This window comes from Paramisgurnus dabryanus, chromosome 14 (assembly GCF_030506205.2).
Source record: "Paramisgurnus dabryanus chromosome 14, PD_genome_1.1, whole genome shotgun sequence".
Lineage (NCBI taxonomy): Eukaryota > Metazoa > Chordata > Actinopteri > Cypriniformes > Cobitidae > Paramisgurnus > Paramisgurnus dabryanus.
Window position 1 is genome coordinate 33,384,568 of NC_133350.1, and position 12,047 is coordinate 33,396,614.

Consider the following 12,047-nt stretch of genomic DNA (forward strand, 5'->3'; position numbering starts at 1 on the left):
TTGTAAAAATGAGGAAAATATCATAATATGTGCTAAATTCATTAACAGAACTTATTAATGCAAGCTTTTTTATTTTACTATAATATATAACACTATAAACAATAATATATGCAATCTTATATACAAAATTCTATCTTGACATGCATTCATTGTAAGCCTTACAAAGTTATTAGTTTTAAATGCAACTTTGTAATATTAACTGCTCTGCAGAATTTAATTTATCAACACCTCGCAATTGCTTGTTTCACAGTTAACTGTTTTTTACACACGACACAGCATATAAGAAATGTCGCTCTGTGTTGTTTTATTCTCAGTGTCTCGTGTATAGCTCTGCAACGTCTCAATAAAATAGATGCGTTGATGCGGGGCACATCTAAATAACACACAAGCGGGGGGAAATCAGACAACCTGGCAGTGTTAAATCTCTAAATACGACTGTGGTCCACTTTAGCAAGGCACCTTAACCCAGTTGCTGCAGGGATAGCTGCCCACTACTCTAGGTGTGTGTGTGTGTGTGTGTGTGTGTGTGTGTGTGTGTGTGTGTGTGTGTGTGTGTGTGTGTGTGTGTGTGTGTGTGTGTGTGTGTGTGTGTATGTGTGTTGGATAAATACAGAGGTCACATGTCACAGGTCTTGTATTTGACAAAGTCATGCATTGAACCCAACAGCTTAACTGTAGCAAACTCTCTTTCCTTCTCCCTCAGCTAACACGGCCTGCGACCCTGTTATCGAGGAGCATTTTCGCCGCAGTCTGGGGAAGAACTACAAGGAGCCAGAACCTGTAACAAACTCCGTGTCCATTACGGGCTCGGTGGACGACCATTTCGCCAAGGCCCTGGGTGAGACGTGGCTGCAGATCAAGGCCAAGGGCAGCTCGTCCGGGAGCCCAGACTCCTCTCCGAACAGCCACATGGTCAACCATAATCACTCCCCTTCCCTTGTTTCTTGAAAAGAGGACCAGCTGATCGCAGTCCCAGCCTCTTCCAGCTGCCTCAATCTCTCAAAGCAAGCATGCATGTTTTAGCAGAGCGCTGATGTATAGCTATGTACATAAGAACTCACGACGAGGAGGCGCTCTCGAGTTCCTTTTTTGTCGTTTTGTGCTTTTTATTGGCTTTTGATTTCTTTTCTTTTAAGTATGCTAGTATACGTTTAGCTTGGCGATTACATTATGGGATGCCCATAGTTCAAAACAAACAGCATTGATGACCAGGATAAACGTTGGTGTTTTTTTATACGAATATAAATTAACCAGCATCCATCTGCCTCAGATACCAAAGAAACCTCTGATGCAAACCCAGAAGTCATTCTTGCATGGCACTCATTTCTTTCCTCTCTGGTTGTCCCGCACCACGTCTTCTCTCCCGGGTTGTATTCTGAATCTGTATGTGTATACTTGAAACGGAAAGCCTGGACTGATTTTGCACTATTGATGGATTGAGGTCGCATAAGCTCGGTGTTGGATACACATGCTAGGATGATGGAAACGTGTAGGAGGGCGATCTGCTGACACAGGTGGGAAGTGATGTCACCCGCATCACTAATGTTAGGGGGGAGGGAACTTTATATATATATATATCTTACTTCAGACGATTCTCTCTATGGTGCTGACAACCGGACTGCGGCAAACGTGGGCATTTGGATTAGTTTATTTTCTCCCCAGGCGCACTGTGGTTTTAGTAGAGTAGATGAGGTTTAATGGGTTAACTAGTGCTTCTAAGTGCATGTTTTTAAAATAGCTGGTATCTATTATTGTGTAGACATTTCATTTGTAATTCTCTTTTAGCCTTTTCTTCAGATTTTATTTTTGTCGGTAACAGTCAACTAGATAAACTTACTGCTGGTACAGTTGTACTCCATATTATAATTTTCTATTCAATATTCATTGTGGTAGCTGCCAGATGCAACATAAGTAAAACAGCCTCCGGACAGGCCATCTATATACGAACGGTTGGATTTATGTTATTAATTTTGTGGTACATGCGCTACGGCTTCTTGCATGACTGAATAAGACATTAGCGGCTACGGACAGGTCAACTGTAGCGTTGACATTCTGCCGAGATCGTCGTTTTTACGTTACTCGCAATTGTGCGTCGCAACTGTCAAAATGGACTTTGGATCCGCCGTAATAACATACATTCCTCCACTAGGGAACTTCACGTTTTCAGTATAGCTACTAACAAGAGACATGGACAAGAGGTTGCAGACGCAGGAGTGTCAATGTCCTTACATTCCGTCGGCCCAGTTTGATTGGATACGGATGCTGCCAGACAGCCATCTTCTCAAAAGTACTTTACAGATAGACGACTTTACCCTGTGCTCTTATTGTTTGTGTTGCCACGATGTTGTCGTATCTTACAGGAGGCTTTTGGGCTTTTCTCCCGCTGTGTGTGTGTGTGCGTGTGTGTGTCTCGATATGGGGGCGGGGTTTAGGGAGGAAATGTCCCGAGGTCTGTTATATAGACATTTCACTACCAATTTACTAGGTAGGACACTCACTTTCTGCTTGACACACAACATTACCCTACACGCTGTAGGTGTCTCACTTAATGAAAAACAACAAAAAAAGTTTTTATATAGGAAACTATACGACCATCATTACGCTGTGCGTAACGAATGTACAGAGAAAAAATCGTAGGTATTTTTTGAGGAACAATTAATTTGTTAATGATATGTAGCTATTTAATTTTTCCCTTGTCCTTTATTGTAATCATGCTTTTTTCGTTGAAAAAGTTGATCTTTTTTTGTTTGTAGGTTGTTTTGTCTGTTTAAGGTTAAAGTGCAGGAACACACAGTTATTCTATGAAAACACTGCGTTAGTGTAATAGCCACTTGTGTATTATTTCTAAAGGCTACTGAGCAGTCTGGATACACTTCTGAACGGAGGCTCTTTCATCTGTCTCTGGAGACATTTGAACAAAATGACTCCTCTCATGTTGACCTTGAGGGCGATCCTTCACTCCAATGCCATCGGTTTGAGAGTCGAGCAACAACATTTTTTATTATTATTATTTGATGTGCGCTTCCAGGAGAACCATGACAAGAAACAAATGTTTAAAAAAAACAAACTTTCTGCACCTCGAGTGTACTTAACGATTTGTAAATCTGTATTATACCCTCATTTCATGGCCTTGTTTCTCCTTGGAATAAAACAAAGTTTTGGCAGGCCATTGTTTTGTACTTTACGTAGCCTCAATGAACAATAAAGTGCTCTTAAACCACAGACCATGTGACTCTCTCACTTTTTTTTTTAAGAAATGACCGTATGAATGTCAATTGTACATTAACTTGATGTAATGAATGATGCACCTTAAAAACCAGCTTGACTTTGCTGTCTTCATTTCGTGATGTGCGTTAACAGCACAAAGGTTCATGGGTTCGATATATTCAAGGTGTATATAGTCTTTGCAATCTCATTTAGGCATACAATGATCAGGTTATGTCATTTATTTAAAATGTCATTAAAAGTAGCTTCCAAAAGTAGTGGTTAAGGTGGCTTTGTCTTTACATTTGTCAGAGAAAGCAGCGTCACAATTTTACGGGTATAGCACAGTAAAAAGTACACTTAGTGCATGAAAATGTACATTTACTAATTTTGTACTTTATGTACAAAAATTTTCATTAGTACTTAAAATGGCACCATTAAGTACACATATTACACAACACTTTAAAATGCTTGATTCTGATTGGCCATTTGTGACATTCCAAGATGTTTTTTTTTGTGGCTGCAAATCAGTTTGACAGGAACAGTTTAATATAACATACACATTAAATATAATCTAAAATGTCTTTTGTAAATATTATTTAATTTGTTAGTAAATAAACCAAATAGTGTGTTTGCTCATTTTTAATGAACGCAGACCTTCTGTAAGGAAAACCCCTTTACTTTGGCTTTTTGGATAAGAGAACACGTTCAAATGTCACAAATAAAATTTCATATTAACATTTAATGTTCCTTTCCCTCACAAGCTAAATAGCCATTAAGTGGTATAATTTACAGGAAGCAGGTTGTCATGAAAAAAAAACCCTTCAGTGTGATACAAGGCTTATTTCTGCAATAACAACCTGTTGCATGGACATTATGCATTACATAGATGTACTTAAATGGTGATCTCCAAATAAACTTATTTTAATACACTAAAAATCTGTTTAAGCCTTGCTGGCATCTGTATACTTTTTCAAGTGCACTAAGGCAGTGGTTTTCAAACTGGGGGCCACGAGATGGTGCCAGGGGGGCCCCAGTTTTATGACATTTTATGAAATAGAATTCATGATAAATTAATGTGTGTAATTAAACCTAAAAAAAAATAAGGCTACTAACCAAAAGCACTACTTTTGTGTATCATTTAATGTTTTTTATTAAAATGTTGAGTTTTAGAACAATTTTTTGTCACAAATTTTCTTTGGGGGCCGAGAAGGAATGCACCGTACACAAGGGGGGCCGCACGCTGAAAATTTTTGGGAACCACTGCACTAAGGTACCACTGAAGTTGCTGGTAATTGAAAGTACATTTTTACTACATTCTAGTATACTTTATTTATATCTGGGACAGTCTATTCACCGAATATGTGAAAACTATGGAAGAGTATAGGGAAATATTACAAAGCATATATAATCATGGATTCTGAATTTATTGTGAGAGTGCCCAATAATATATTTTACAAATAATACAAGAAAAAATCAAAGTTTAAAATGAATACACATACAGTAAAGAGACAACACTGCACACAACCATACACCTGCAGCTCTAATGAAAATCTGGTTATAAAATCACAAACCATAAAGCAGAGACGCACATTAAACTGAACCCAGACAGCTGCAGTAGTTACAACACACCTGTCCATAGAGTTCAGTGTCAGCACAGACACACCTGAACTCACTCATAGATTTCATGAAGATTAAACAATAAACTGTTAAAATAACCATTAATGTAACCTGAAAACAAAGCTGAGGGGAATAAAGTTGATGATACACTGAAAACACGACTAACATTTCTAGTTCAGTGACCTTCAACATTAAGCACTGACTGTGTTTATCCCACACAGCTACAGATCCATTAAACAAATGGTGCCGTCTATCCCGAGGCCCATAGACAGGTTCTGAGAGAAATAACATGAATAAACTTGATCATTGAAGACAAATGTTTCAATTGGTACATTAAGATTACAACACATTGTATGTCACTGTTACATTTGCAGGAAATCTGAGTAAGTGCAAAAGAAAGGGCTTTTCTGCTCCTGAAGACTTCAGATACTTTCATCATCACTCATGTCCCAAATCTGCAAAGAGAGAAGAATGATGTAGTTAAATACAGTTTTAGACCCTTTAAAAGTTAATTTAGCATATTTTACCAACTACACTAGAAGCTATTTTGTTGAAAACGTGTTAAACTTCACACAAATGAGCAGGGACACAGCTGCCGATGGTCTTTGTTGCACAAAGTGCGTATACATGCAGGATTTTTTAAATGGTGTGGCCAAGTCTACTTTAGGGAGTCCATGAAAGTTATGATGTCTTTGTTTGAGATGCATTGGTTTATGTCATCTTTGCATTAAAAATGACAATTGAACGAATGACACAATGACAGTTGTCATACACGTGCATAAAATCTCTTTCATGTTCATGACATTTTTTATGAACAACACTTCAAGTAAAGTGTTACCAAAATATGTAATAACTAAATATAAAAAATTGCGGGCAACCTGTCAGCACAAGGTGTTTTCAAAATAAAGGCAGCTCTGACATACATTTTAGTCAAGTTATTCCTTTATTGTAGAACTCAATGTGTTTAAAGACCTTTACATTTAGCTTTCAGATGTTCATGTGCAGTAATTAATCCTACACACAACACACGCATGTTTGAAGATTAAACTACATATACACTGCAAGCAAAACTGAGACTGGACGCAAGAGTTAAGACAAACAACCGTGTCCATATCCTTTTGAAGAAGTAAAGAGCAGACACTGTGTGTGTGTATTAGTTTGGATTAAGTAGGTGACTGATGTGTGCGCGACTATGAGCTCTTCCACTGCACACCTGCTTGTCAAAAGCTCTGTGTCATTGACATGCTAATAAAAGAGGAACAAAAACAACTTCAGCAGCCTTTCCACTTTGAAGTCCGTACCAAGTCAAAAAGAAAAAAAAACAAGCTTAGAGATAAGAGGTGAAGGGAGTGGGAGGATGGGAGTAAAAGCCAACTTTATATCATTTACAAACTCTACTGCCTCACACAATCTTTCTTACAAATACCATACAAACACACAACACCATACAACACAGGTGTGGGAGTCTGTCAACTTGTTTACATCTGGGGTTAACATTCATTCCATCCATTCGAAATGGGCATCTGTTTACATCATGCCACTGCAGTGATCAGATTTTAAGGGGACATCTGTAAATAATATGGCCTTTTATTAAGGATTTCTTGAGAGGTGCTTAAATAAAAAGTGAAAAAAGTGTCTATTCAATTCTTGTTCATTTAGCGTAATTCATAAAAAACAAAACAATAAAACAAACAATTGTGTAATGAGATGAGATTAAACACAAACCACAGGAATCTCGCGGTATTCTGAACTATTTTGTTTATTAATCTTGTGCATACTGTAACTTATATAATATATTGTTAGTTTTTTCTAGATTTTTTCTAGTTTTGATTATGATCAAGAAATGTTGGATGGAATGAATTTTCACAATCATTACAGAATTATGCCATGATATAGATGGCCCAGGTGAATACAAAGTGCACTACAATCCACTTAATTTGATATATTAATAAGTACACTGTAAAACTTTTAAGGTTATCGGTTTCACAAATGTTTTAAGTAAACCACTGCATAATTTCTAAATATTATTTACTTAAATTTTAAACACAATGAAATGCAAACCTTTAAGTACACTATACTTAAAACTACTGTTTTACTTAAGTAGTGTTTACCATTTATTTTTTGTTCATGAGTCACAGAAACAGACAATGTGACTCATCAACAATAACTGTGTGATGTCAATGACAGCACTGAGATCAGTTTTTTCACACTTTATTTTATATGATAAACGACACATATCTGACCTACAGCCTGAGCACAGGGACTACACTTCTGAACAATCCTAACCACAAACCTAAAAAATAGAAAACTCTTTTAACATAAATGAATGTTTAACACTATTGTGTATTTCTCCTAAGCCATATAAAATATCACTTAAGTACAAATCATTTTCTCACAGGCTTATGCAAACCATGCTGGAAACTGAAAATCCTCCTCAACCAATCGTAGTCTTAGCTTAACTGGCAGATTGAATGCCATAAACTTCATCACAACCACCAAAAGTTTGTAATTATTTGCAGTGTTTGTTAAAATAAGGCTGTTGTATTGAAATGAAGTTGGAAGTTATAAATAAAAGTTTTATGTGTGTTCAACATTTTACTGCTTTGATTCATTTAGTTTGAGCTTGTGCTAACTCAAAAGTTTTCAAGTTGAATAAACTTTTTCACTGGTTTGAGAACAGTTCACTCATTTTAAATGACTACATTTGTGTTTAAATTGATAGTTTACACTAATGTGAGAACTCTGTCATCATTTTCTCATCCTCATGTTGTTTTAAACCTGAATGAATTTCTTTATTCTGATGAACACAAAAGAAGATATTTTAATAAATGATGGTATAAGCACACAGCTGATTATTGACTTCCAAAAACAAATACATCAACTGTGTAAAATCTCTTTTTCTGTGTTCAACAGAATAAAGAAACTCATACAGGTTAGGAACAACATGAGGGATTTTTTACTATATAAATCAAGGCCTAGGCCACATCTCAGAGCTTTAGTTCTTACATGAACCCCTTTGAAGAGTCTCAAAAATGACCACAGTCCTGACTGGTAATTAGAAAGGTAAACTGGTGAATTTAAACCCAGATAAATGTCCAGCTGCTCTCTTGTACGTGTGGTTTTAGGATGAGGATTTGATGTTTTCAACAGGGGCTTTAGAGACTATAATTATGAATCATCTCAATTATAATGTAGTGCTGCCTTCATTCAATTACATCAATGTTGTCATGCATGTTGTTATTGCTGTGCTATTGCTCAATAAATTGATCAAATAATAATCCCCAAACTCCCTATTTTGTATGGAAATGTCATTTTTTATCCTACATATATTTAGTAAACAACAATGTAGTACATATATATATATATATTCTTTAAACAAATTGACTTGACATTGTGCAATCGTTTGTTTGTAGTTTGTCCTCTCTCTGTTCATTATAAAGTAATGATTGTAACCAGAAATGACATGCAAATAGTCCAGAAGATTACTGATGCTCTTCATTTCCTACTCAGAAAAACTTAATGGCAGACACAGTCAAGACAACATTATTATTAAAATTCTCATTACATAACAACTATTTCATCATGAATCATCGCAACCAATGTTCTTGTCAAATTACACAGCCATCACACAAAAACACCCTGAGACTGCCACTAACATTTACACAAGACCATTATAATAAAGTTATATACACTACATAAACCATTTCAAAAGATGCAAACAACACTGGTCCAGAAACACTTCCTGTTACAGTTTTATTTCACATATATCATTATCTTTAAGATGTTTGTTTAACCTTAGTAAATTCAGTTCTATATGTTCTGTATGTTGTATTTTATTCAAACGTTTATCTAGTGTTAAAAGACTGAAACAGGAAGTGCTTCTGGACCAGTGTTGTTTACTTCTTTTGATTTTTTTTTTAAATGGTCTATATAGTTGACTACAGTATATAACTATAAGTCAACAATTTACTTATAAAGAACAAATTAACTGATATGAAATTGTATAAAATAATATTAAAAATAAAGATTAGAATTAGATACAAATATTTCATATGTTAGTTTTATTATAACAACAACAACACAGCTTAAATACAATACAAAAAAAATAAAGATCTGTAGGACCTTACATTTAGCATTACTTAACACACAGTATTTATTCATCTTTATTAATGTTAGTTAACAGCATTTCATTGTTTGTTATTGTGCAATGTGCAGTAACTAACCATTCAAATGTTTTTAAAAATGTGTTATTAAATGTTAAAATGACCAATACAAAGATAAATGAATGTTGTAGAAGTATTGCTCATTGTTTGTATGCGTTATAAGATCCTTAAAGTGTATTGATGTCTTGATGTATTGTGTGACCGCAAAAGTGTCACTAGTGGTTTAGTTCAGTTATTTTATTCACATTTTGTGATTTATCATCATGTATCCAGGTGACAGCCGTTCTCCAGTTGAATCAATGGATTAACTTGGTGACAAAGCCAAGACCTTGACTAAACCGCTCTCATCTGCTAAATGTGTAAATATTATATTACGCTAAAGTGACTGCACTTAATCCAAAGTGAAGATGACCAGACGCTTTTCATTATCCCAGAATACAAAGATCTGGAAAATATCCAGTATGATATGCAGACAGGTAAATGTCCACCAGCGTCAAATAAAGCTTTGGTTTTAAGTTGTATCTCTTTATTACAACATGCTGAATTTTTCCAGCTGAATCACTTTTATTATAAACAAAGATGAAGTATAATTAACACAAGTTAGTAGATGTGCTATTGTGCTGGGCTTCTGGAGGGCAAACAAACCCTCCTGCTTGAAATACACAAGCGTTTAGTAGATATACTGCCAAGTATTGAGTGACGAACATGTCTGGTCAGGTTAATGGCATACAGGTGTTTGTATGAGAAGATACAGCTGCCTGCCTGCTTTACAAGACGCAACACTTCATTTTGTGATCTTTTCTCATTTTAGGCAAGTTTACTCAATTGAAATAAATATGTGACCCATATATAACCTTGATATCTGTCATGATAATTTCATCATTAGATTATGAGACTTTAGCCTGGATTATTTCTTTATATTTGTTAACTTCTTAGTAAACCTTATCAGATGAATTCTCCATACAGTATGCCCGTTTGCAGTTTTTCAGTATATATATATCCCACTGCAGATGGACCCTGCAGGACCCCTCATGTGATGTTTCATCCTGATAAATCCTGTCCTGTCCTTTAGCTGACAGAAATACGTTTACTGGCAATAGCACGTTTGGGAAAACAACGTCAAAGGAGATACAGGAGGTCAGCTTTGAGTTATCGCGGGAGATCTTTAGACAGCGGAGGCCATATTTGTTCATGCCAAGATGGAAGCAGAGGACCGAGTCCAGGAATAATTGTGTTGCGTTCTTCTCGCTCTTTGGTCTCGTACACACTGCAAACTTTCGGGAGTGACAACCGCAAAATGTGGGAGTGAATCCCCTAAATGCTCGTTTCATGTCTGTTTCATGTCCCGAAAATCTGATGATTGACACAGAGATAATCATAGCAACGTTCTGCCATCTCGCGTGCTTATCATTCACTACTTTGACCAAAATAATAACAGTACTGTGTTTTGTAATAAGCCTCCGTCTCGGCGTTGTGTATTGTAGCGGGCTGTCTTGCAGTGTTGCCAGGTCCTCTTTTTGTACTCCCACACTATTTTGGTGCTTAACTGTTTATGGTTTTGGCTCATGAAGCGATCAAGTTTTTGGTGTTAATAAAGTGTGAAGGTGCTGGTCCCAATATTTTAATCTTCGAGGTAAAGCATTTGGATTTATTTCGGTTTATTATTGGATTTTTCTTGTTCGTTGTTTTTTTTCGTGCAAGATCTGGCAACACTAGTCAGCAAACACTCTTACCTCTGTCATTTTCTGAACCGCGCATACAGAAGACCATGTCCATGATGCACGTTTAAACACTTCATTAACTATTAGTTGTTCAGTTCGGTTATGTACACACTAAGCAGAGTTTCTGTAAATGCGGTTGTCACTACCTGCATTTTGCGGGAGTTAATTCGGTTGTAGAATGCGGTTGTCAGTCCCGTAAATTATTGAACTGTGTGTGTACAGAACAGGATTAAGCATTAAAAGGTGAAGTGACAACCGAATTAATATGCAGTGTGTACGGGACCTTTATGTCCCGAGAAAAAACAAGCTGAGCTCAGATGGGAATATTCATTCAAAGAAGGAAAAGTCCATAATAGTGTTTCAGCAACCAGATGTGTTTTCTATCAAACGTTTGCTGAATGGTTCCACAAAGAACCTTTAACATCTGACATTTGTAGAGATAAAGGGTTCTTCAGATTATAAAAAGATATGATAGAAATGTTTTCTTGAGGAACCAAAAATGGTTCTTCTATGGCAACACTGTGAGCTATAAGCACCTGTATTTTTACGAGTATGTTATGTTAAAATGGTACGAAACTGTTTTTAAATATCTTTAAAAACACTAAATGTTAAAGGGAATGTTCACTCAAAAGTTGACATTTTGTCATCATTTACTCCCCCTTATAAATAGGGGTGTAACGATTAACCGTGCAAAATGCGTGTTTTCTCAATGAATGAATTTTAATGAATTACAGGGAGATCCCGGCACATCCGAATGCCAGAGGGCGCTCTCATGCAGAAACTCCCTTTGTGCCACAGAAGAAGTAGCATTACAAACGCTATTCCAGGAAATGTCTACAGGAATATTTATACGCTGTTCTTCAAATTGTTTCATGATAATAAAGAATATTTTGAATGATTTTGTGTAACGAGTGTTGCTTTTTAAATGCTCGTTATAAACGACTCCAACTCATAATGATTTTAGATTGATAAGGACTTCCTACTGACCAAACACCATAGTACACGCTAGGGATGGCGAAAACGAAAAATTTTCTTGACCGGCCACCGAGCCTCATAAGCCGGTTGAAACCGGTTAACCGATAGGCCTATTAGTTTAAAATATGCTATGCTATTTAAAATAACAGCCATTTCGAGCCGCGCCTGCAATTGGAAACTCGCATCTCTCTGCGCTCTGCCTCCGGCTCACACACACACAAAGACCTCACAACACTTTTTAAATCCCCTACAGCGCGAAACATAAGTCCTGCAAATGCGGTGCCGTGCTTAGTTTAGAAATAGTTTAGGTACTAGGTGATCGCGTTGAACTTGAAAATAAAGGCATTTGTGAAGCTCATTTGAA

General features: G+C 36.4%; 2 protein-coding genes across 3 annotated transcripts in view; one reads left to right on the forward strand and one right to left on the reverse strand.

The window, feature by feature from the left end:
• vgll4b (vestigial-like family member 4b) overlaps positions 1–3,222 on the forward strand; it is a 39,685-nt gene extending 36,463 nt beyond the window's left edge. For both annotated transcript variants that reach the window (XM_065265933.2, XM_065265932.1), the window contains one exon: positions 704–3,222. In XM_065265933.2, coding sequence (XP_065122005.1) covers positions 704–948 — 245 coding nt within the window. In that variant the 3' untranslated portion in view covers positions 949–3,222. The remainder of the gene's footprint in view (positions 1–703) is intronic.
• Positions 3,223–4,610: 1,388 nt separating this feature from the next.
• atg7 (ATG7 autophagy related 7 homolog (S. cerevisiae)) overlaps positions 4,611–12,047 on the reverse strand; it is a 111,738-nt gene continuing 104,301 nt past the window's right edge. Inside the window, exon 20 of the mRNA XM_065265950.2 lies at positions 4,611–5,279. Coding sequence (XP_065122022.1) covers positions 5,247–5,279 — 33 coding nt within the window. The 3' untranslated portion in view covers positions 4,611–5,246. The remainder of the gene's footprint in view (positions 5,280–12,047) is intronic.